This window comes from Lycium ferocissimum, chromosome 2 (genome assembly GCF_029784015.1).
Source record: "Lycium ferocissimum isolate CSIRO_LF1 chromosome 2, AGI_CSIRO_Lferr_CH_V1, whole genome shotgun sequence".
In the NCBI taxonomy this organism is placed as follows: domain Eukaryota; kingdom Viridiplantae; phylum Streptophyta; class Magnoliopsida; order Solanales; family Solanaceae; genus Lycium; species Lycium ferocissimum.
The window spans coordinates 43391062-43417909 of record NC_081343.1 but is presented as its reverse complement, the minus strand read 5'-3'; the positions used below and the strand labels follow the sequence as shown (position 1 = coordinate 43417909).

Here is a 26848-nt window from a genome sequence, read left to right as displayed (position 1 = left end):
GCTTGGTATGGTTGGTAAAACAAATAAAATTTGGAGACTTGAGACAGTTGATTGATGTACAAGTTGACTAAACTGGAGAAGATGACAAGAACAGTCCCTTATGTTTGGAGGTTGGTTTTAAATACTCCTTTTTCTTATGAAGGTTTAAGATAGTCCTTTAAGTATTTCCCGAGCAATTTTAGTCCCTTATGTTTACCAAAACTGAACAGTTATTTTGGAACAGATAAGGATCTTATAAATGAAAACAACCACGCACTAAGACAGTGCTTGTGATTACATGATCTGGGATCTCTAGAGTTCCTTTCTCCCCAAAAGATCCTACAGATATAGGCAGGAAGCGTGATCCATTTTTTTTTCAGTGATCTTCTAATTCCCCACTGCCCCAGGTGGACTTACAATTTCTTCATTGTTTTAGGCATTATAAATAGCATATTGAATAAGTTGAAGATTAAGTCCCAGAATTTTCTAGCTATTGTGCAGCTGCATAGACTAAACAAATGATTGCACAATCAGCATCCCCCTTCGCAGTTCCCTTGCCTTCCAAATATTAGCTGATCTTCCTCTTCTGCATTTAGATTCACCTTCTCATCTTTTAACAAGAGGGCAATCCTTGGTACTTCCCGACCAAAATTCAGCAACTTTCTCATTGTATTTAAAACACACAAACGTAGCTATATTTTACAAAATTGGCCTGTGAGAAGCACTGTTTAAACTTGAGAAACTGTCGAGACGGACTTCTCTTCTCCCAGTTATCTCGTTTTTACTTTTGTTGTCGGTCTCTGCCGCTGATCTTTCTGGTGCTCATCTGGTCTGCGTCTGCTGGTTTTTCAGGGTTCTTCATGAGGTAAGAAATGTTCTCCCGATGATTTCTTCAGTTTAAACACTTCATGTGCTTCTCAGGAGCCTGTTCGACAAAACATAATGGACTGAAACAGCCCAAGTGTATATTTAAAGGATTATTTTAAACAAACCTCCAAACATAAAGGACTATTTTTTTCATTTCTCAGTGAACTGCTATAAGAATATTGTAGGACAATGTGACCTTGGAACTATGCTTTGGAAATACTGGATTGACCATGTACCCTCTTTATGTAGCTCTAGCTTTTTACTTATGTATAATAATATGAGCGGTGTTCTATATTTAGAGATAATACTCTGAGGTCATAGTTGTCAAAAGGTGTTGATTGAAGCTTAGTGTGTTATACTGGTGTTCTTCGACGTGGAAGATCCTAAAAAACTGTTATAGGATTCATTCCCGTTTTACCGGATGTCAGTGAAGGGACTAATATACTCCCTCCGTCCTAAAATACTTGTCACATTTTACATTTACATGCCCTTTTAGAAAGCATTTATAAAGGTAGCATTTTGACCATTTTACCCTCTTAACATATTTCATCATATAATCTCTCCTCAATAAATATTTACTCCATCAATGAAGAGAACCTCTTAAATGTGGCTAATTAATACAAGGGTAAAATGGGGAAAAGCTACTTAATTTTATCTTGGTTAAATAAAACGACAAGTATTTTTAGTAAGGACGACAAGTATTTTGGGACGGAGGGAGTATAAAATTTTGTTGACTGGCAGATTTCCTCCATCTTGGTCAATCTTTAGGACAATGAAGGTCGGTTTCGTATGCCTGAGGTAGTTCCTGATGTCTGATGATTGGTATATGTTGCACTAGCAGTTATATATTGAAAGCGAATTGTTTTGGTTTGTACATTAGAGTCAAAACTTTTTTCCAGAAAGTTACAATATAGGAGGTGGGATGGTAGGTATGAGAAGGCAGTAGATGAGATAGTACAACTTTTGTAGCAAAGTTGTGGATATCCTTTTAAGATTTCTGGCTGTGATGCTTTGAGTTTCAGACGCATATTTGCTGTTTGGAAATACTAATTAACTACATGGTTTTCTTTGCATACTTATTGTTCATGAACTATATTTCTGCATCTGGAAATGTTGTTATTAGGCCTTTTGGCTATCTTGCACAACACACTAATCTCTTGAGGTTGCGCTTCCTTGTTTGCAGCATAAAAGCATGACTTGCATCAAATTTCCTATGAAATGTGTAAAACTTAAGTTGTGGTCTGATACAGACATGCAATTAGATTAACCATTTGGTGGATGTTTTTCTGGAACAACCTGAGTAATGCCTGACCGTCCTCATTCTAGTTCTGTTCTTGGATGTCTAGTAGCACTGTAGCATCTCACATGCTTGAAAAGCCGATGAAACTAGGTGTATCTTGGCAGACTTATTTTACAGGTTTTAGCAGCTTTCAGTGAATGAACATTCCATCAGGGATTAGCTTACTCCTTCGATCCATCAATGATGTTGTCGTTGATGTTCTCCATAAACGCGTTCATGCAGACTTTTGCCACTATCACAGTTTTCCTGGCAAATTAGATGTATATTCTGCTGACAGATCCCTTCTTCAGTCTTTGAATTATACTAATCCCTGCTTTAATTGGAAGGAGATCTAAACTAATCCAACTTGAGTTAGTATGTTTTTGGTATGCTACTGTTGTATCATGTTACACATTGACATTCAGAGTGCAAAATTCTTAGGAATGCAGGATTAATCATATCAAATTTAAATGTTGTGATTAAGCATCTTTGAATCTAGTCAGCAAGTCTTACAACTTGTGAACTTTAGTACTTCCTCCGTTTAATTTATATGACATTTTCATTAACAATATTATTCTGTATCATTTGCACCACTTTTTTTAGAATAATATAGTTAACTATACAAATTTAAATTTCCATGTGATATTTCTATACTACACTAGTTTTCTCACTATCACTTCAATATTTTATAAACGAGAAGGGACCCAAGTTAGTGCTACGAAGCGAATTTGGAGGGAGGTCCCCAAAATTATTCTTACTTTTTTTCTTTTTTCTTTTTCACATGTGATTTTACAAATACTTCGATAATACAAGCCTAAGAGTCCATGCATAACAAATAATGAAACAAAAAGACCGGCATTAATCAATCACTTGGCAACAGGGGCATTCACTTTTTCAGAAATTGGGAATACAAAGAATATCACTTGCCAAAGTTAATAACCGGTTCAGGAACAATTACACGTTGGAGAAATGTGATTAAGCCCCTGCTAGGTCATGATGCTTTGTATAATCACTCACATATTTTTCTAAATGATATGTATCCGTTGTATTAATTTAAAAAAATAGTATAGATATGCAAGAACAAACAATTTTATCGGAAATATTTTGTTCATAAATTAGTATTTAAATATTTGCAAATATTGAAGCTAATTTGCAAATTCTATCTTAGCCACCGATGTTTGGGGATACCAAATTTTATTGTTTAGAATGTTGGTGAACATTTTTTTTTTCTTCTAATTTTGACGAGTGTTTTAGTAAAAGAGTGATTTTATTTCTTCAATTCTTACGGTAACTTTTTTTCTAAGTGAAATTCATTTTTAAACATAACCTTAACTTCTGAATATTCTTTTAATTTTAACGTCAAATACTTTTTTTTTTTTTACATTAGCCATTCACCAAATGCCTACTCAGTATTTTTGTTATCAATTAAAATGAATGTCTTAATTTTAAATTTTGTGTCAGCCAAACAACCCCCCCTGTAATTTGAAACGTGGGAGTAAACATCTGGGTCGTTCGCACAAATTCCCCTATTTTGAGGTAGTCTTTAATTTTTATCCTCAAATTTGTGGCTTTAATTTTTGCTCTTCAGTATAATTTAAGATTTTGTTGCCGTAAGTTTATAATTTCATATCATAATAATCCGTGTTATACGTCGACACGCAAAATTTTTCAAAACTCAGCATAAAATGGGCAAAAATACATCAAACTCCACAAAAATAGGCATGAAAAAGGATAAAGCATGTATGTCGCAAAAAAAGCATGAGTCCAGTTTCTAAACACTATAACAAATTATGAGAAAATACTACCAAATTTGTAAACACTACAACAAATTAAATGAGAAAATACTACACAAATTATGCCGCAAAAATTAAAACTTAATTGTCCTTCGGCTGTTTAGGTGGTCTTTAATTTTTGCATCTCAATTGGTGGTCTTTAATTTTTTGCCTTCGCTAAAAATCCCTTGGCCAAGTTCGAAACAAAAATTTTTAAAAAATTCGCAAAGATAAATGTTAAAAAAAAACCTATCAGCAAAAAAAGTCGCTGTCTTTTTTTTTTTTTTTTTGCGCGGATTGTCCTTCAAGTTTTTTTAATTTTGCCCCGAATATTTTCATTAAACGGTTAATTTTTGATAAAAATTAAAGACCACATATACGAGGGAAAAAAGATGTTGCATGGGCTTGTTTTAAGTTTGGGCCTTGATAGAAATCCGGGTCAATATAAATATTGCTCCACCAATAGTCGGCTAGAAGGTTCATAATTAGAACCCCAAGCTCCTTCGTTTCTCTGCAAAACCCTTATCACTCTCCTCAAGGGATCTGCTTGGTTAACTCCACATATTCATTTTTCATTCCCACCTTCTTTAATCAGGTATATTTCTTTCCTCTAATACGTCTTATTTTTCTCATTATTATGGTGCGTTGTTTCTCTTCAAATATTTAAGAGAAGAAAAACCCTAGAATCGTTTATAGATCCATTATTATTTGCTGTTCGTATGTTTTTTAATGAATCCGAATTAGTGCAAAATACGACAAGTCCATTTATTGAAGAGAGAAGTGAATAAAAAATGAAGATGTGAGAATTAGCTTTGGAATCGCGTTACTGTTCCTAAGGTTTCAGTGTTTCGTGATTAGCCACAAATTATTATTTTTTTCCATTAGCAAGTAATCCTTGATTGTCCCAAGCTTTACAGACTGAAGTGCTACTTAAAGCATATAACCATAACTAAATCAGATATACAACCATCTTTGTGGCCTTCGTTTTCGACCCGTTACAAGTATCTTGTTTTTTTGGGGGTTAATTTATGAACTTACTTATGTTATACCCTAATTTGTTTTGGGTTAAGAACACCATCAAGCTTTAATTTTGCTTGATTGAACGAAAAAAATAGAAGAGTTAAGCATATCTATTGGTTTTGCATACTTCAATGGAGTGAAACTATGAACACATTTTTGGGTTTTGCTTGCTTGGAGTGAAACTATGAACACATTTTTTTTTTCCGGGGGAAGTTAGACATTTGGCCGCTCAGAAATGTTTACCGCCGCTAGCTAATATACATGTATTATACACTAATTGTACACATACACTAATTGAACACATATTATATATCTGTCATCTAATTTCTCAGCGGCGGCTGAGTTTGTTAATTTCCTTTTTTCTTCCGTTTGAAATGAAATGACACTATCGGCATATTATTGGGTTTTCTTGCTTGAATAAGTGAAGGCATAAGTATTTCTCTGGGTACTGATTGCTTGAATGACAACTGAAGTGAGGAGCATGTTCATTGGGTTTGCCCAAGGAAAACAAAATGAAGAGAGAAGCATTTATTTGGAGTTCTTTTTTTTCTTTCAATTATTCGTGCTCAAGGCTATGCCATAAATGAATGATTGTTTTTTAATGGAATTTGCTGCAACCTGCAGGAATAGAAATGTTTGGCACCACACAGATATTGCCCCTTCCGGCGCCCCCATTGGATGGGAATTTGGGACCAACACCTCCAGCTCAAGTGGTGGAGGAACCAAAGGAGGATAAGATGGAAGAGGATGAAGAGGACAACAATAAAACCGACAAGGTTCCAACATCTGTTGCAACACATACGAGAACTATTGGTATAATTTATCCCCCTCCAGATATTAGGAGTATTGTTGACAAGACCTCACAGTTTGTGGCGAAGAATGGTCCGGACTTTGAGAAGAGGATTGTTTTAAATAACGCTGGCAATGCAAAATTTAACTTCCTGAATGCTTCTGATCCTTACCACGCCTATTATCAGCACCGTTTGGCTGAAGCTCGCGCACAGAATCAGGCTTCTGGAGAGCAGCCTACTCAGCCAGAAGACAAAGAAGCAGCCCCTGCTCCTCCTACCGCTGATGGTGCTGAGACAACTGCAAAACCTGATCCGTCTGCTCAGTTTAGACCTGTCAGAAAGGTTCTTGAGCCACCTGAGGCAGAGCAATATACTGTTCGACTCCCTGAAGGGATCACAGGTGAAGAGCTGGATATCATTAAGCTTACAGCACAATTTGTGGCCAGAAATGGAAAGTCTTTCTTAACAGGGTTGACGAGCAGGGAGATTAATAATCCCCAATTTCATTTTCTGAAGCCTACTCACAGCATGTTTATGTTTTTCACTTCGCTTGCGGATGCGTATTCGAAAGTTCTGATGCCTCCTAAAGGCTTGACGGATAAGCTGCAGAAGAGTGCTGCTGACATGACAACAGTCCTAGAGCGATGTCTGCATCGGTTGGAGTGGGAAAGGTCACAGGAGCAGGCTAGACAGAAAGCTGAAGATGAGATAGAACAGGAGAGGTTGCAGATGGCTATGATTGATTGGCATGATTTTGTTGTTGTTGAGACTATAGATTTTGCTGATGATGAGGATCAGGATTTACCTCCACCTATGACCCTTGAGGAGGTTATAAGGAGGAGTAAGATGCCCACATTAGAGGAAGAAGAGTATGTTGAGCCTGGAAAAGAGGTGGAAATGGAGATGGATGAAGAAGAAGCGCAGCTAGTTGAAGAAGGTATGCGAGCTGCGACTCTTGAAGAGAATGGTGGTGTCAAGAGTGCTGAAACCAAGGCAATTCCAGAGGAACAGGACCCACCAATGCGGATTGTGAAGAACTGGAAGAGGCCTGAAGAGAGGATCCCGGCAGAAAGGGACCCGACTAAATATGTTGTCTCTCCTATAACTGGTGAGCTAATACCTATTAATGAGATGTCTGAACATATGAGGATCTCTCTCATTGATCCGAAGTACAAGGAACAGAAGGACAGGATGTTTGCGAAGATTAAGGAGACGACTCTTGCGCAGGATGATGAGATTTCTAAGAACATTGTTGGACTTGCACGAACCCGTCCGGATATATTTGGTACTACGGAAGAAGAAGTTTCAAATGCAGTCAAGGCTGAGATTGAGAAAAAGGTAGAAGAGCCGAAGCAGGTCATATGGGATGGTCACACCGGTAGCATTGGGCGCACTGCAAGCCAGGCAATGTCTCAGAACAGTGCAGATGATCAGAATGATGCTGCAAATGATGGAAGAAACCTTCCTGGTCCGCAGGCTCCTCCACCTCCAAGACCCGGTCTTCCATCTGTTAGGCCACTACCTCCACCTCCTGGGCTTGCGCTGAATATTCCTAGGCCTCCTAATACAGTCCAGTATTCCACTCCCACCAGTGCTGGGGTTGCTGCTCCGCCTCCACCTCGACCTCCTATGGTTAACATGATTCCTCAGGTTCGGCCCCCGCCTCCTCCCATGCCACAGATGCCTGGTCAGCAAAATCTCATGAATCGCCCCCCAATGCCTCCATCAATGGCCATGAATTCGCATAGCCTTCCTATTCCACCACCTCCTGGATCACAGTTTACACCTTTGGGAGCACCTCGGCCCTTTGTTCCCCACCCGATGTCCCAGTCTGGAATGTCTATGGTCCCGCCTCCTCCTATGCCCCAAGGAATGCCGCCACCTCCTCCGCCGGAGGAAGCCCCTCCTCTCCCGGAAGAGCCAGAGCCCAAGAGGCAAAAGCTTGATGAGTCTGTTCTCATTCCTGAAGACCAGTTTTTGGCTCAGCACTCGGTAGGGATAGCTTTCTTTCTGTTTTCTCCCCAACTTTTACATAATTGTCTGGGTCTCTTTGAGAACATTGTTTAATGCCTCATGCTTTCTTACATCCATGGTGGGTTGTATTTCAGGGACGTGCAACGATCAATGTATCTGTGCCGAATACCGACGAAGGAAATCTCAAGGGACAACTTCTGGGAATCACAGTGCAATCTCTGTCCGAAACCATTGCCAGTCTAAAAGAGAAGATTTCTGGGGAGATCCAGCTTCCTGCAAACAAACAAAAGCTGAGTGGAAAGGCTGGTTTTCTCAAGGACAACTTGTCTCTTGCATACTATAATGTTGCTTCTGGAGAAACACTCAGTCTCTCTCTGAGAGAACGTGGTGGGAGAAAGAGATGAATGGGGAGTTATTTGGCATGGCCTTCAAAGGTTTATTTTGCAACTGTTCGGCATATACCTTGTTATGAATTTAAAGAATTCTCCATACTTATTTCATGTTATTGTGGAGATTATATTGGTCTTGTACTCTAGTTCTTCTTCCTGCAATTTAATCAACTTTATTTTTCAAGCTGATGGTTGTGGGTATCTACTACAGATTTTGGCATGTTGGCGATCATCCATGAGGACAACAGGAAGTTTACTAGTTCTATGTCTATAAGATGCAATGATTGTGGGTTGAATTTATGTTACTAATTTGTGTTTGTCTTAACATGTGCAGTTGCTCCACCCTAACTAGAGCTCAGTTGTTATCTTGTTATATCTTCTTAGTCCAAAGCCCATTCTGGGATTGGAACTTTTCTGATGTCTTCTTGGCAAACATTTCTGATAATATTAGCGGCTTTCCTTTGCCATTAATATCTCAAATTCTTTTGTGGACTTTAGGACCTTAGAAGATGTGCTTGTCGTGGTGGGAGACGCTTGTCCCAAGCACACCTGCCTCTTTTGTGGTGCGTTTTTGGGGCACCTGAGCCCCTTTGTTCAAGTTATATGTAACTTCATTCTTTTCGTTTGTTTTGGTGGAGTCTGCTGTATGGGGAAAGTGGCTAAGGTTTCTCTGATGCCTTTATTTTATCAACACAGCTTTACCCCTCTTAGAGGCTATGATGTATGCTGTTTTTGTCGGTTGTGTTGTAAGTTCCTGCCTCGATAGCAAAAGCAGGTAGAGTTTTTGCTCTTTTCATTGGTGAGTTCATTTTATTGTTTGGTGAGAACCTGTTGGTAGATATCAAGATTCAACACTTTCCTTTTTGCAGTTTGCCCTGGCTTTCGGAGGAGGTTGCAGATTGATGATTGAAACATGCTTCATATGTAATCTTTGGGAATTCCTTATTTTTCTGGCAGATAGTGTGTCATTAGTATTCATTTGTTATTATTCTTAAGGAAATTGATTCAGTAGCTTTTATATGTGTGTGCTGTTTGTAGCTTGCACTACCCCATTTTTATGGGGATAGATCTTAACTTCACTTCCAACTGATGATATTAGTACTAGTGAGATTTCAAAGCTAGGAATATGATGGACGTACTTTAAGAAGTTGCTTTCTATGAAATCATGCTCTGGAGCCATGTGTTTGCTCTAACTGTACAACTTTCCCTAGTAAGCAGATGGCTTTTGCGCATCAACAGAAGTGATTATATATGGCTTCTTAAGGAGGTAGGTTTTTCTAGTGAGGACAATGAAGTATAGAGGAGTTTTCTTGCGTTTACCTGAATTAGATATTCGCCTAGAGGGTCGAGCGTTGTCTATAAAGTTAGTTTCCAATGTAGGTTCCACATTATTCCGAAAAATTGGTGGCTTCATATGTTACAGGAAGGGGATGTATAAGCTACTTGTGCTTGTGGTTAAGTGTTCCCTTCAACTATTTGATCATGTAAGATGAAGTGAAAAGGGATTATTAGAGGAGTCAGATTATTAGAAATAGAAGAGGAAACAAGATCCTAGATATTCCCACCTGTATGAAATTGTTTGGAATGGTGTGTTGCTAGTTTCAAAACGGAAAGGATCAAATATACCTCTCATTATACGTTGTGTCTAAATATACGCCCGTTGTTATACTTTCGGTTTAAATGTACCTCTCCCATTATCATAAATTTGCCCTTAATTTTAACGGAGAGAGAAGTGTAAAGATCAAAATCAAATGCCTCACTCCCAACTTTAAATACTCTATTCCTTTTGAAAGAAGGTTTAAATATACTCCTTCTGTTATACTTTGACACAAATTTGCCTTTAATTTTAATAAAGAGACAAGTGTAAAGATCAAAATCAAATGCTTCACTCCCAACTTTAAATACTCTATTCCTTTGGAAGATCACCTGTTTAACTTGACCCGATCCATCTTTTCTTCTTCATTCTCTTGAGAACAAAATTTGATTGTGGGTAACAGGGTAAGTGAGACGGACTTATGCCCTTAATAACTCAATGCTTTTCATTATTCATTGTTGCAAATGGGAAAGTTTTATAAGCTCATTAACCAACTCGTTGAAGTTAGTGAATACATATCTCAATTCAGCTTATCCAAAATATAATAGGTTTTAAACTCGGATAAAGAATTAAATACTCTTGAAGGATAGTTCATTCTTTATTCGAAATTAAATGAATCTACGTAGAGTGAAATTGAAGCAAAAGATTCGTGCATCTGATCTCTAACTTATTTATAATCAAGATAGATGTGGCTGCTGGATTATTTCGTTCTTTCTAGGGACACCGCATGACCACAGCTATTAAATTGTATACCAATTTTTAGGGATAAGATAAATAATAGAGTAAATTGTACTTCAACCTCCTTAATTTTTTGGGTTTGGGACACCTTTTGAAATGGACAAAGGAAGGTGCAGTTAAATTCAAAATTTGTAATGTCTCGATCTTAATCAGGGAGGAGAGGTTTCAATAAGGGAACCAGAGCCGTGCAACCCCACGAAGAAATAGCTCTTTCCACTGATCTATACTTTTTCTAGGGATGATAAATGCACTTGATCTTAAATAAACGACCAAAAATGAACTGGATCATGACGTATATATTTAAGATGTCCAAAATAGCTTTCATTTAACATTAATTGTAGCATGCTCTCTTTTCAATAATTAAAAAAGATTAATCAATCGTATTGTGTTTTTAAGCAATAAACTGTGAATATTACCATACAAAAAATCAAATTATTACAAACTAAGAGCATCTAGAGTTCTAAGCCACCTTCTAGGAAGGGTGCTCAGAAGCAACAAGACCTCAATAGGAAAAGAAAGCCAAACCAACAAATGAAAACTAGTTACAAATCCTATATAAAACTTGACAGTTTCTAGCTTTCCTAGAACCTGCACACATGCTAAGTTTATCTCTCAGTTCCTTCTGTATTTGTCACTATAAAGTCTGTATTTACATTCAACTGCTTAAACTGTTTCCAATTCCTTGCTTGCCAGGTATACTAAATCATAGCTCCATATATAGCAGCTGCTATTTCTTTCCTCATTTGTCTCCAGTGCCTACTCTTAATCCAGTGCATACATCCTCTTGCATTCCTAGCAGGGATACGAATACCAGACAAAGTAACTAGAGCTGTTCTTACAGCAGTTACCCATCCACAATCAACAAAGAGGTGTTGTTGTGCTACAGGAATTCCAAGATCACACAAACAACAACTGATGCTCCCATTAATAGGAATATTCAATCTCAACAACCTCTCCTTTGTAAGCAATCTGTCCTGGTAAGCAAGCCACAAGATCACCCTCTGTCTAGGCAGCATCACAGCACTCCAAATCAAATCTGCTTCTTTTAGCCTTGTCATAGTCTCAAGCATGTCAATATAGCTACTTGACACTGAGTAAATGCCATTAGTAGTTGACTTGTATGTGCCCCTTCTGTACCAATGTGCCATGCTATCCTTCAAACCATCCAATTTGTTCCACTACCAACTGCATTCATGAGTTGGATAATGTTCCCAAATATTTCTACAAGTCTTCATATAAACCTCATGCATCCATTTGACGCATAAAACATCTTTCTTTGTAGCTAGTTGCCAGAGCAGCTTCCCAATAGATGCTATGTTCCATAACTTGCAACCCTTGATGTTTAAACCACCATTTTTTTTTTTGACATACATACCCTCTCCCAAGCAACAAGTTTAACTTTCATCTGGCCTTCTGAGCTCCCCCATAGATACTCTCTACACTTCCTGTCAATGTTTTTTGAGTACACTTTGTGGAAGAATAAAAACAGCTCCCCAAAAGTTATATATAGAGAAAAGTACAACATTAATAACCTGCAATCGACCAACATATGAGAGCTGCTTTGAGTATCCGATGGTTATCCTGTTTGTGATCTTCTCAACTAGCTAGTGGCACTCCACATTACTCCACCTCTTGGATGATAGGGGCAGTCCTAGGTACCGCTATCATCCAATCATGAGGTGGATAATGTGACCAGCATTTAAGCAATCGTATTGTATTAAACAAATTTAAATTTTCATCCACTCTATGTTTTCTCGCTCAGCTCTACTTTTGATTTTCAAAATCTCGTCTTGTTTCATGGAATATTCAACTTGTTGAGCTTCAAATTTAGCTTGACCATCTTGTTACTTGTGTTATTGCTGGTATTGAAATCTTACTTCAACATGCATTTATGGTATTTTACATATTTAAAGGTGTAATTTTTACTTTTAAATATTTTACTGGTAGTTATTTTTGAATATAAAATGTAATAATTTCAAATGATAATATCATTTATAGGTAATAAGCATATTTCAAAATTTTGAAATCACCTAAGAATGTTACTTTAAGTGGTTTTTCATTTCAGATGAATGCATGCAGTGTTGTTTCTTTACCTCAACATTCTTTAGGTAAATTAAATGAAATTATTTATTTCTACAATACATTGAGTACTTTTAGTTTTCTTTTCATTTTTAGAAAAATATATAATAGATGATCATAATTGAAGGGTATTTTTGCCATTTTAAAATTACATGCAATGTTCAAACTCAATTTTGACCATTAATTACAATCAAGGAGTTTTATGTACCCATCCAAAAGGTGAATGTCCTATTATTTTCCAAATCAAAAAGGTTAATACAGATGATAGGACAGGGCTAGGACAGTAATCTCGATGGACATTAGGGGTTCTAAGTGAAATTTACTCTAAAAAAATTAGTAATGGACAATGTAAATAGCCAATGCGTTTACTTTTGCAAGTATACACAGATGAATCCTGCATTTACATCTCAAAACTCTATTATACACAAATGGAAAAGCCAGTTTTTATGGACTCAAAAGTTGGCAAACTAGCATTAGGTATCTCATTGCAGATTTATCTAAATATGACTCTCTGTTGATCCTCTGCTTATTCAAGATCCTTGACGTCGAAAAGTATCCCAAGAGAAGAACTGGAAATCATACGTTAGCACTAGGCAACGTTCGTCATACTGAGCTCTGTCGTAGAGGTACTTCAGCTTCATGATGCACAACCTGATCATTCTGATGGTTGTTATCAAGCGGCATGTACTGTGACATGATGGCCATAATCTCCGAGTCCATGTATGACTATACAAATTTAAGAATAGTTAGCACAAGCATGACTTTTCCCAAACAAAGCATTTATGATATGGAGGATTCATACAGCTACCAACTAACTTGCGATTGAGGCATAATTGTTGTAGCATAAGTATGACTATCCGACAATATATATTATTGGGAGAGGGAAAAACTGTAGGTAACTACTCGATATGCTTACCCGAAGTCTATATTTGTAAAAGATGTAACCAGCTACACCCGCACCCACTGCTATGGCCAGGAAAGAGAACATAAGGACCCGTCCGATCTTTGATGAGTGCCTTTCTGTACAATGAGGAACAAGGTAAAACTGTAAGTTCATCTTGTTATGGCATGAAAGATTATCACGAAAATGATGCTTTGCATCTTCACAAAAATGCGACTTTTAAACGGAGGCAGCACTTTATAGTTAGAATTTTGTGCAAATGATGTAGTATTCAGAGTATGATAGTAGCGGCTAGCAGGTTGGAGTTGGAGTTCTGCTAGCTAAAAGATGAACAACATTTGTTAATAGTGCTGAATCAACTTTTTCTTACCTATACAAGTATCATGCTCCATTATGTACAGTTGATTTCCTTTACACTTGCAATTGTATCCGCCCCATGTGTTCTTACAGCTGCAGCCATCACACTGACAAACAATTCCTTCCTTGCATTCATCTACATCTGAGACGAAATATTGAGAGGAACCGATGTTGGAATTAGTACTTTCAAAACGTGAAAAGAACACGAGAAAATATCAGTATTGTGAACGGATCTAATAGAAATGTGAAATACCTTCACATTTATGGCCATCCCCTTTAAAACCAAACGGACACTTACAGCCTGATAGGTCTCCCTCCTGCTTCACGTTAACCAGATTTAAGCACATAAAATGGTTTAATCTTGACTAAATACAGATACAAGAAAGTATTGATTTTACTGAACTGAACATGCTGAGAATGTTTCTCCATTTCTGGTTTCTGACCAGCATCCTCCATTGTTTACCATACACCTTCCAGGTCCAATGGCTGTCGATAGCAAGCCAGTTAGAGGGGAAAAAAATTTAAGACGTCTAATGTTCAAGAACGACTAGCAACTCAATAAGCCAATTGTCTAAAATTCCCTAAAACTCCTAGCAAGAAGACTGCTAGTACGACTCAAATAGAACATGTGAGCTCTTAAAAATATCTCAAGTTGGGATGTTTCTCTGGATTGAAATAAGCAATATTCTGATGAGATGAAGGGTAACTTCCTACAACAAGAAAGGATTTGTAAGCTATGTTGCTCGGATCCTCCAAAAATATCGTAGCGCCCTTTTAGGATCCTCCAAAAAATGGGCAGTACGGCATTTTTGGAGGATTCCAAGCAACATAGTCCGTAAATTAATACGGACAAAGACGCATTGTTTTGCGATCTGAAACAGAAAATGGCCATCTATATGTTACTTTTAAATAGTCTTGCATAGTTTAACAGAGACGACAGAAATGAACAACTAACTTCTAGTACACTCACGTCCAGTAAACTTCTGTTTTGGAATTCAAACTCTACGAGCTTAAATTCAATTAATCTATGTATAACTGATGAACAAGAAGTGCCACTTCCATACCTTTGCAAGATTTGTATCCATCTCCTTTATACTGAACGCCGTTCACTGAAGGGCACTTACAAACTCTTCCTCTAAAAGTGTCCTTTAAAAAAGATAGATCAAGGCACAAGCATGAGACTCATGTAAAAGGTCGTTATGTATACCACAAATGCACTACAGTTTTTTATGATGGAAGACAATCATTTTAAGATTTCAGAAAGCATTATTTGCCATACCTTGCAGGCCGTTATGTTAGATTTTGCATCCCTCCAACAGCCACCATTCCTTTCTAGGCATTCATTGGTTTCCAAGTCTATTTTCCATTGAGAATAAGCAACAATTTAGCAAAATTCTGCTTATTTTGTGCAAATAGGTTTTGTAGTCAAGATCATGAAGAATGAAATGGTGTCAAACCTCCGTTTAAACATATCGAGGGTTCAGTTGTTTCCTTAAATCCAGCACATATGGCTTTCAAAACAGCAGTCCTCTCCAATTTTCCTTCAAGAAACCAGAAAACATGGATTTGAGTATTCAAGTATGAGAATAGAGATCCAGAAGAATATTATATCCCCGGGACAATTTATCATAAAGTAGCTCTAAAAATAAACAATTAGTTAGTCTAGATTGGACCTTATTTTGCTACATTTACATCATACCTCGATATTGAACATCATTGATGACCATTGTTGGTAATATTGTCACATCACCACGAGGTCCTCGACCAACCTATCAAGGGAATCAAAAGATAAGTTTAAGTTTATATGCAACGTATTCTCCGATAGAAAGGATAAAAATAATGAAATAGGAACGGTAAAATAACTGTCATTATAAAGACATCACAAAGAATTGCAGCGCTAAAATTTCCTGAACCAGCAAAGCCATTTCGATTCTTGTGATAACATAAATATTACATGATGTAAAATATCAAAATGGTCAATCATGTCACAATTATGAAATGATTAGAGATTTTTAGAAGGAAAGAGACCTGGAGGTCTTGCTCAGTCTTTAGCACTTCATTTTCTACATTAGCCTCTGGATCCCCCATGCATTTCTTTATCTTGTCAACAGGTAGATCTGATGAATCGAATGAAAACTCAAAGAGTAACTACTGAGAACAGTATAAGTTAACAACAATGACCAAAAAAATTACTTGACAGAGAGATACCAAGTGATTTCATGACCTCCTCAGCACATTCTTTGCTGTATCTCTTTTGCTTCATTGAACATCTAATATGGAAATCCGTCACATAGTCCCACCAAACCCAAGAACGGTTACTCTCATTTGCAACTCTGTGCACGCAGAGCTGCCTCAAGTTCTCAAATACAACATCCTTCCCTTGGTACCCTTCCCCAAAATTCTGCTCCGGGTCAGGAGCACAATATCTCCCGTGATTTATGCACTGAGATTTGCACTGGCTGCTAAGAATGAAAGCTTCAGGACAGTACCAAGTAATATAGTGAGGCGTGAACATAGTATAACCGCTCTTTTCAAGTATCTGAGCATGTCCCTTGAAGTTCTTAATGAAATTCATCTGCTCATCACAACGGACCCCACACTCGTCATTGCTATTAGTCCACAGCTCATATTCGACTCGCTGATCAGGGTGCGGCATTGACTCCGTCCAATCCATTTTAATCACGACTTCTTCTCCTTTATTCAGAGCTTCTTTTAGTATGTCGCCAGAGGACTTTCCGATTAAAGCGGATGGAATTCCAATCTTCTCGATGTATCCATCGGCATCCGAGCTTTCTTCAGGAGAATCCATAGTTATAAGAGGCTCTTCTATGCTATCAGCAACTAGAACCGCAGCTGCTCCAGCTTGTTGGCCATTCCAGACCTTCAAAGCAAAATAGCAGTCTGAAAAAGAAAAAATAAATTGTTTAATTGTTGAAGGCATAAAACTTTATCTAATATGTTAAACTTTCTAGTAAATTATGCATAGAAAAATGAATATCCAACAGTTGGTAGTGTCTCCTCAACTAAAGAAATAGATTCAAAAGATCCCTTTAACACAAAGAAACAGTCAAATAACTAAAGAAACATAGAATTTAGCATCTTGTTGCCTAACATAGAATTTAGCATCTTGTTGCCTGAATTCTTCTTTCCTCCTACCAATAAATTTCTTTTTCTTTTGTTTGAGAGTATAAAAAACTAGAAGTTTTATCATCGATACTTTCATTCCACCGAAGAAGGTGGCCCTACTAAACATGAACCTTGGTGCAAAAGCCAGAAACAGAAAATACGAACTGTTCAAAGTGCAAAATCTGATTTTAGTCAAACCACAATTTAGTATAGAACTAGGCATAGATTTCCATTTACTGAAGATAGCACTCCAGCTTGTATAGTAATCGATGGATAATTTTCAAGAATAATATAAATCCTTTTTTAAAAAAACAATCACAGAAGAAGAAAAGAACAAAAAGAAAAAATAAGTGATGCTGGTGTATACACAAGTGAAGACTATAACAAAGGAGAATTGAGTTCCAAAAAGAATACTCTTTTTTAATGTTGTGTACAAGGTTTAAAGCACTTCCTTTGACTAATATTCAGGTGAATTATCTCATACATACTTTCAAGATTCACTCAAAAGCATAGAAGGAATCACCGAGGAGTGTGATGGAATGGATGAAATTAGGAGCGGACCTAGAATATTACCTATGGGTTCAGCCCGGTAACATTATAAGTCCAAACTCTATATATTTGTATTGAAAAATTCAGTAAATTATGTACACAAATTAAATTAAGAGTCAATTACTAATACTTGATGGCAATATCCTAAAATTCAGAACCCATAAAGTTCAACTTCTGATTCCGCCTCCAGATGAGATACCATGTTGGTTATTAAGAATATATCAGTTAAAGAAAGATAAAGAGGCAACAGTACATCAAAATCAAAAATCAAAACTTTTAATAAACAAAAATTTATCTTTTTCAGTTTCCAAATCATCATAAATTTAAAAAAAAATAAAAAAATATTACCTCCACGATCAAGAAGAAGAATATTAGGACGATGACCCTTAGGCTTGAAGGGCTTATCACCATCAAAAGAAGTGCAACCATTAGCACCTTTCTTAGGATAAACAACAGTTCCAACTAAAGAACCACCATAATCAGGAACACCAAAATTACCAATAGAAGCATCATGTTTTGAGTGCATAGAATAAGGTGACAGAACACTTATACTGTTCTTCTCCACTATAAATCTTGCCTCAGTTACAACAACCTTCGATACTATCAAGAAACACAGTACAACTAGGAAAAAAAGAGCAGACATGTTTGTAAGGTGACAAGGTACAACAAAACACAGTAATTAATTTATGGGGGTTGCTTAAAAAAGAGTGAAGGATGTATAGACAAAAGTTGAACAGGTGTTAAGAGGAGAAAAAAACAGATAGTTGCATTACATAATGGCCAAGAAAATTAAGAAAGAAAGAGTCAAGAGAAGACTATGAGAAAGAAGGAGACTTTTTTTGAGTTTTTGTGTGTATTATCTTGTGGAATAGTTTAGTTGTTTGTATGACGTAGAAGAAACGAAACAAGTGTGCAGTGGGCGGTTGGGGGGTGGGGGTGGAAGGTGGTGGAAGGAGTCAGACTAACTACCAAAGATGGCAACTGCTGAAGTTACCAACTGATAATAAACATATTTATATTTATAATATTTGATTTTATGGGGATTTTTGGGGGAGGAGGGAGAAGATTGGTATTATCTAGTGGATTAATTGAGTATTGGTTTTTACTAGTATTTAATCCTAGATTTTGGGTTCGAGTTTTGAAAATATTATTTTTTTGATAATTTACCCATTTTTCGGTAATTTACCCTTTAGTGATTCTTACAGAGACAAATCAAAATTAATTTAATAGTCCAAAGTTATACAAAAAGAATGAAGTATATATTATCCGTGTGAATTTGAGCTAGTCTTAGCGGTGGATTCCTAATAGTATGGTTACAAAAAAAAGATAGTATCTATTATCTACGTGAATTTGAATTAGTCAGAAGAAATAACGCCCGATATTAAATGGTTATACAAAAAAGAGTATGTACGGTCAAACTCTCTATTACAAACGTCCTCTATAACAACATTTCATTATAATGATCAAGTTTGCTTAGAATCAATTTTTCATGTTATGATATATTGTATGTTCTGTATAATAACATTTTGTTGTTGCACCCAACAATATCATAGACAGACGACATTGTTATAGAGAAATTTGATTGTATTATCTACGTTCATATTATCTGTCTCTAAAAATTTTAAAAATTCTTTAATAATATGTATATAGCCTTAATCATTAGAGCATTTGTCTAAAGTACCTTTTATATTTTCCTTAAACGTCTTACTTAATTAACGTTTACTGATTGAATCAGTAAAGGTGAATTTGAAGAAAAAAGGGACATATAGATGATTTATTGTATTTCTATGATGTTAAGTATTTTGAACTTAATTTAGCATACCAAAATGACAAGTATTTGAGACTGAATGGAGTAATTTTAATAAAATAATTAGGTTTGATAGCTATATTTACTTTATATTATGTGGAAATATTTTCACCTTTCAAACGTAGGATTTTAGTTTTAAATTGCTGTTCGTAAAACGGTTATATTGACATGAATTGCCAAATAGAGTTCTACTTTGGAAGAGAAAAAGGATAATTATGAAATCGATTCGGTAAAAAGTACTGTATCATATTTTTTCAGACTGGTGGAAGAATATATGTAAAATAGAAAAGTTGGAATTAAAATTTTTTGTTTTAGGCAAATATTTCCTTTGAATTAAAAACTTTTGTTTTTAGGCAAATATTTCCCTTCTATCTTTGCGTAAATGTAAAGTAATAACTTTTCATTTCTTAAATCTTAAGATGACCGGTCGTTTATCTATTAAGAGACGCTCCACTTTTTGTTTCTTTGCTTAGATAGTTTCCAAAATCAGAGCTCTTTATAAATTATTAGTAATCCCTAATAACCTCATATTAAGCTTGATAAATTGCTCTCATAAACATTTATTTTTATATAATGAATAAGTAGCATCACTTTTAGAGAAGAAAGAAATTGTCATACCCCATACCAAATTGGTTGAAAATGGCTTTTTGGAATGCATTTATAAAGCTTTGAGTGTCCAATTTGAACTACAATTTTAGGTTTAACAAGGACGTTTTTTGTTGGAGAGCAAGGATAAAATGGGACATTTGCACAAATGGCACTTTTTGAGGTCACTACTTAAATTTTGTCCCTATTAATTTAGCGGCTAAATTAATCTGCAAAAAAGAATTCAATGTTATAAAATCAAGCTAAAAAAGTAATAATATGGAACAAGAAAGTAGACAAGAAATGTAGAGAGCAAGAGAGAACTATATTCATCCTTTCAAGTATTGTTCAAGTGTAAGTACATTACCTATCATACCCCTATATGTACTACTACATAGAAGGTAGTCAAAAGGTGACAATAAACATGACAATAACTATGAAGGTTATGGGAAAAGATCATGGAGTTGTGAGAATTAATATTTACATAATGAAGATAGCAGGTGCGAGATTTAATGGTTGCATCATAGAGAAAGTAGTCGGAGTTAATTCTTTAGAAGTTAGGTATCCACCATAATTCTAATATTTCATAACATCCAATTATTTTTTTAAAAACCAAATTTAACCCACTGAGGTAACAGGAATAACATCTAAAGAAGAGCCTCAAAAGAATATCCATTGCAAATAATGAGGAAATTACACACAATGACCTTGAAAATGAATAGTTTTAAACGTTTGACTCTGCTTGTCCCATGAACAAACCTTCAAAGCGAAACTTATTAAACCTGAAGTTTTTTCCATAAGTTAAGCGGGGTCAAAAATTCAAGACCACCGACCTCTAAATTATTCTTATAAATCACCCGCAAATAATTATTAATACAAATAAATTGGAGGGTCAATGGTCCGACGACTTGGGTCAGCGTAGAAACTTGGGTAACAAAAAGCTGAAAAGAGACTTTCACTATTCACCAAAATTTGATTCTATTTTAATTGATATTTTTACGTTTATTGTACGTCATATTAGCAGAATTGTTACGGCAACTATTGTATAGCACTATGCTTCTTCAGATACAAGTGGATAGATACCATTAAAGGTATGTGGCTCATATTTTTAATTTTAGGCGTCGTATTAACCCAACAAAAAAATTTGTTTTGAATTTTTGGACAAGGAAAAAAGGAGTACAAAGTCTTTTCATTAGTTTCTAACTTTCTATTGCTATTTTTTTCCTTTTTCTTTTCTTGGAAGGCTGACATTGGGGAAATGGGAATAGATTGTTATCCTACTTGTAGCCATAAAAGAAATATTAAAAGCTCTCAATCATTATTATTAGGTCAATTAGCATTAATAAATGTCCACATTGAACTAACCCCATTTTATAAAAATAAAGAAAATCCTAATATTTCGTTCTTTACAAACAAATAGACGAACTGTAAGCATGAAATTATGTTTAAAAAAATCATGTTTATTAGTGACACTTGCATTGCGTACGGCATACCCTTGTATTATTTTGTAGAGTAAATTTCTTAAACGGTCACCCATGTATTGAGAATTACCTATATATATCACTTTTGTTTTATTATTAAAAAACTGTCAAAAATCGACGGACAAAACCGACAGCGTGCGTCAGTTTTTTCATTGAAACTGATGGGAAACAGACCCAACACCGTCGGTTTTCATAGCGTCGCTTTCTGAAAACCGACGGATTGCGTCAGTTTTTTGCGACGAACTATATCACTTACGCGGTCCGTAGGTTTTTTATCCAATAAAAAAGAAATTAAAAAACCGACGGACTGCAACGGTTTTTTAAATTTTTAATTTTTTTTTAATTTAAAAAATAATATAAATTTATAAAAAACTGACAGACTACGACGGTTTTTTAAAAAAAAAATAAAAAACCAACGCAGTCCGTCAGTTTTCTGGGAAAATACCTGCAGGTAATTGCTGCATTTTCTGTAGCCACACCTACACAAAACCAGCACAAAAACCGACTCAAAACCAGCATTAAAATGCTCTAAATCAATTCTAAAAGAGCTACAACACATAAAATCATCCTAAGTAACAATCAAACACATCAAACACTATCTAAACACGTCAAATATGATTTAAATAGACCTTCAAAGTTCAAAATATTCAAATGTCCAACCAAAAGTACCATTAACTAGTTCCACATAAGTTTAACATAAGTCCATAAAACATAAAACATAAGTCCATTATGAAATCTAAACTACTACAACTCTTCGTCCGGTGTCCGAGCTACGAAATCACTGTAATCATCATCTTCTGGGTCAGAAGAAGGGGGGAGGGGGGGCGCACACCAGATGGGCCATATGCAATGTGGCTTTTAACTTGTGCGTTGAGCGATTCAACGTTCGCTTTCATCAATTTACTTTCCTCAACCCTTTTTGCTTCGGTTTTAGCTAATTTCCAATTAGGTTCTTCGATTTCTTTGCGCCATAGCTGCGATCTGAACACCATCACCTCCCTCTGCTTGTCGAGGAGACCCTTCACCTCGCAATCCTCACTGAAGGCAACTTAAGTTGTTCCTTGGGCCTAAAGCGTACGCTATACCCTTTTGTACTCCCCCAACTGCTCTACACCAAAATTCTACCTCTATTGCCGTGGAGAACGCCTCGAGTGGTCGGTGGGGACGAGTTTAATCTTTGGTCCACATCTTGCATAAATTGCGTACGTATATAAAAAATGAAACTTAGTATATAACGAATATATCATAATCAGACTTATATATAATTACTTAAATAATAAAATTATCACTTACATAAGAATCACGAGGCCCGTTCTCAACCCATTCGATCCGATTTGACTCCTGCTTTTTCTTTTTTGTGTGGATCTTTAGGAATAGCTAATCCTGAGTTTGCATCGATCCCATAGTTTTTTTCTGGAAAAAAAAAACAGTTAAAGATAGAATTAATAACTCAATAATGACATATTGATCGTAGGTAACTTTAAAAGTATAAAACTACTTATCATTGTCCTAGCCACGTGCGCCTGACTTCTTTCACCCGCAGTGTGCAAATAGCCACCTTTCTGGGACGCACGGGCAGCCTTTGCCTGCTCAGACTTGGCGATAAACTCAGGAGTTCGCCAATATGCCTTAAGTTGCTCCCACTGTCCGTCGGTTAGCCATTGGGGCTTCCTCATATACTTTCTAGCCCTCAAAAACCAATCAGACAACCTTGCACTCCCCTTCTTCTCAAAGTTCGCAGCAACCCCTATCATTGTCTATTGGATCCGATGTACACTGACATCGCAAATCAAATGGCTAATGTTAGATGATTTATATAAAAGTAAATTCAAGTTATGAAATGTATAGTAAGATGCATACGTTAAACTCTCTAAACATAGGTATCATATGGGATTTCACCCCATGAAAGTATAAAACCGATCGCCATAAAGCCTTCGAACAACATCCAGTATGGTTTTTGTAGTTTCGTGATCTGGATAGTACCTACAGTTAAAAATTCAACACGTATAAGATTAAGATGAAAAAAACTTTAGAAAAACTTAATAAAAGACAATCGACTTTAGCTCTAACGCATATAACTTTGAAAAGCACAATCCCAACTAATTCTAACTTTGAATTACGAATAACAATTCTAACTTTAATAACTTATTGATTCTAATTTTAATTCTGAAAATTGAAAAGTAAATATAGTCAAATAAAGTCTACATTTTAGTTTTGAGGTTATAGAAATATTATGACTTAACAATTCTAACTTTGAAAAGCACACTGTCAACCAATTCTAATTTGAAATGCTCAATGACAATTCTACTAACTTTTGGATTCTAACAAAAAGCACAATCCCAACTAATTCTAAAAATTGAAAAATAAAACTAGTCAAATAAAGTATACATTTTTGCACAAATTCAACATCAATAATATTACAAACAATAATAACTAAGCTAACAAAAATACACTGACAATGAACATAAAATATAGCACAATCTCAAGCAAAAAAAAAATTAAATTAGTCAAATAAAGTTTACATTTTTCCACAAATTCAATATCAATAACATTACAAATGATGTTTAACAAAGCTAAATAGACTAACATTAGGCCTAAATTCTACAAACGGAAAAGGCTCAAATATGCCATCCAACTATCGAAAATGGCTCATTTATGCCACTCGTCAATAGTTTGGCTCATTTATGCCATCGAACTGTAGGAAATGGCTCATTTATTCCATCAAACTATAAGAAATGACTCATTTATGCCACTCATCAATATTTTGACTCATTTATGCCATCGCTCGTTACCAAAATGACTCATCCATGCCATTTTTTATTAACGCCGATTTTATAATACCAGCTATGACATGTGGCCTCCAATTAGAGGTATACGTCGTTTAATTAAACCGGCCCAATTTTAATACCAAATTAATAAAAAATCCGACTCATACACCTTACCCATCCACAACCATAATCTAATTGGAGGCCACGTGTCATATCGAGGTATTATAAAATCGGCGTTAATAAAAAATTGCATGGATGAGTCATTTTTATTAACGGGCGATGGCATAAATGAGTCAAACTATTGATGAGTGGCATAAATGAGCCATTTCCTATAGTTCGATGGCATAAATGAGCCAAACTATTGATGGGTGGCATAAATGAGCCATTTCCGATAGTTGAATGGCATATTTGAGCCTTTTCCGTTCTACAAATAAAACTAAAATTGAAAGAATTTTAAAAGTCATAATTTCAAAGAAACCAACCTCAATTTAGAAGTTAAAAACGAGGTTGGGGGTAAGCGGGGGTGGGCTGCGCCGGTGGCGAGGGTGGTCGGCGGGGGCAGGACCTCGGTGGCGCAGGTGGCGGTGGTGGGCGGTGCAGCTAGGTTTTTTTGTTAGAGGAAAGTGGGTTTATTTTATGAAAGAGGGAAATGGGAGGAAAGAACCCATTTGGGCTTCTTGTATTAAAAAAACCGACGCAGTCCGTCGGTTTTTTTTAATATGTTGACCAGATTTGACCCAAAAAAAAATTAGAAAACCGACGTCGTCCGTCAGTTTATTTTTTAAAAAAATTGTTTATTAATATTTTAAAAAACAAAATGAATTATAAATTATCTAATATAATTTTAAAATTAGAACCGACGTCATCCATCAGTTTTTAATTATTTAATATGTCGGTTTTTGTAAAAAAAAAAAAAAGTTGGCTAAATTATAAGTTCAAAATTCCGCGACAAAAACCGACGTTGTCCGTCGATTTTTTAATTAAAAAAATATATTAGAAATACACAAAACCGAAGCACTGCGTCCGTTTTTCAAAGCGATGCAGTCCGTCTATTTTTTGTCCATCGAATTTTGGCATTTTTTTAGTAGTGTTTCTTTAAGAACTAGAATGTCACCTAACTTCACTATTTTCCTTAGAATATATTAAACACACAAAACCCTTTTTTTTTCCTAGTTGACATGCCATGTCACAAAAAAAAATCTTAATAATAAATTTTTAATTCATCAAATCCATTTAACGCAACTCAACCCATTTAACCAACCAATTCATGTCCTATACCCAAATAACTCATTTTTATCTTTTGAAATTGCCTAATATGAGCATTTTCATTTTACCCTCAACATTATAACTTGATGGATCTACTTGATATAAAAATTAATTTTTAAGAAGAAAGAAAATAAAGATACGTGCAACTCCCACCATCATTCGTTTAAAAGGACAATTGTATACTTTACATCTATTTGTTTACATATCTAACGTCTTATTAAAAAGTATTTCATCTAACACATTTAATTTACGGAAAATGGAATGAATGAAATAATAGTGTGTGGTTCGTTTTACTACATTACCTTAATCTTCATTGTCAAAATCTCACCAGCTTAGCTGGAGCGGCTGAAGGTATGGATTATATGTGTAGTGAAGTTTTTCTGACCTCTAAAAACAATATATATATATAAACTTAAGAGAATTGACATTTTGAGGAGCCAAGTGATTATAAAATATATTTGGAGGACCAATTTTGAAACCGACTCCTTGTGTTTGCATATGGACTACTTTCTTGATTTATTTTTAAAGAAAATTTCATCAACCTGACAAACTGTATAATAATATTTGTATTTCTTTTTTCACGTATTATTAAACAAATGGATTGGATTGAGTTGAGTTAAAGGGATTTGATGAGTTAAGCAAATTTATTATTAAAAAATAAAAATTTATGCGACATAGCATGCCAACTAGGAGAGAAGGGGATTTTGTGTGTTTAGTATATTCTGAGGAAAATAGTGATAATTAAGTGATATTGTAGTCCTAAAAAAAAAAATTGATATTGATAGACAATTCTCAACACATAAGTGACTTTTTAGGAAATTTACTCTTGTTTTGTAATATATACGACTATGAGTTGGTCATATATCCTTATTCCAAATAGTTTATGAACATTTCAATGAATTGATATTTTCCTAACCTTGGTGTTATCATTTGTCCAAAGTCATTATCATGTTTTCTTACCTAGCTAGAGACTTCCAAAATATTTTCTATCTCTGATGGATACTACGGTGTCTAGCTTTCTTTTTTTTCTTTCTATCTCCTTCGGTATCTGGATTCAAATTGGGGCCCTGACTCATTCAAATTCACGGTCATAAAACTTATTAATTAAAGAGTGACTTAGATTCTGTGGAAGAAGGAAGATTTTAGAATGTTGAATATGACAACTCAAAATTTATTGGAAAAGTTTATTTGACAGACTAATTACGAACGTTGACCTCTCAACCCTTCCAACAAGCTAAGCTAAAAAGATTATTCAATTTACTCAGTAAATTAAAGCAAAAAAGTTATAGCTATATATCATCTTAGTACTCTCATTAGAATAAAAAAGAAAAATCAGGATATTCTTATCCAATGGTATCTCTCTTCCTATAGAAAATTTTCTCTTTTCGCCATTTGTATTTGCTAGTTAATAATAGTAACAAATAATCTAGGATTATGTGTTTGTACATGAATTAAGTGATATTTAAAAAAAAAAAAAAAAGTAGTATTTGAAGTTAAGTTGAAAAAGGTTATTTAGCTGAAGACTT

At 35.5% G+C, this 26848-nt stretch overlaps 2 protein-coding genes across 5 annotated transcripts; one reads left to right on the top strand and one right to left on the bottom strand.

Moving 5' to 3' along the window:
• The first annotated feature begins 4359 nt into the window (after positions 1–4359).
• On the top strand, positions 4360–9254 carry LOC132038558 (probable splicing factor 3A subunit 1). 4 transcript variants are annotated; one of them, XR_009410165.1, is made up of 6 exons: positions 4360–4492; positions 5542–7700; positions 7817–8116; positions 8570–8634; positions 8768–8846; positions 8941–9254. XR_009410165.1 is itself a non-coding variant. In XM_059429213.1 (3 exons), the coding sequence occupies exons 2-3, from the start codon at positions 5550–5552 to the stop codon at positions 8084–8086; spliced, it is 2421 nt and encodes an 806-aa protein (XP_059285196.1). In that variant the 5' UTR covers positions 4360–4492; positions 5542–5549; the 3' UTR covers positions 8087–8260. The 4 variants fall into 4 exon arrangements, 1 of the variants encoding a protein (XP_059285196.1); XR_009410164.1 differs by having other exon boundaries at positions 8283–8634; XR_009410166.1 differs by lacking the exon at positions 8570–8634.
• Positions 9255–12824: 3570 nt separating this feature from the next.
• LOC132038551 (vacuolar-sorting receptor 6-like) lies at positions 12825–18314 on the bottom strand. The gene is made up of 12 exons (XM_059429206.1): positions 17764–18314; positions 15949–16641; positions 15769–15857; positions 15440–15509; positions 15198–15281; positions 15020–15096; positions 14805–14886; positions 14144–14226; positions 13994–14057; positions 13754–13882; positions 13399–13502; positions 12825–13208 (listed from the first exon to the last, which is right to left on the bottom strand). Exons 1-12 carry the CDS (start codon positions 18056–18058, stop codon positions 13086–13088), a joined length of 1893 nt encoding a protein of 630 aa, XP_059285189.1. The 5' UTR covers positions 18059–18314; the 3' UTR covers positions 12825–13085.
• Positions 18315–26848: the final 8534 nt, after the last annotated feature.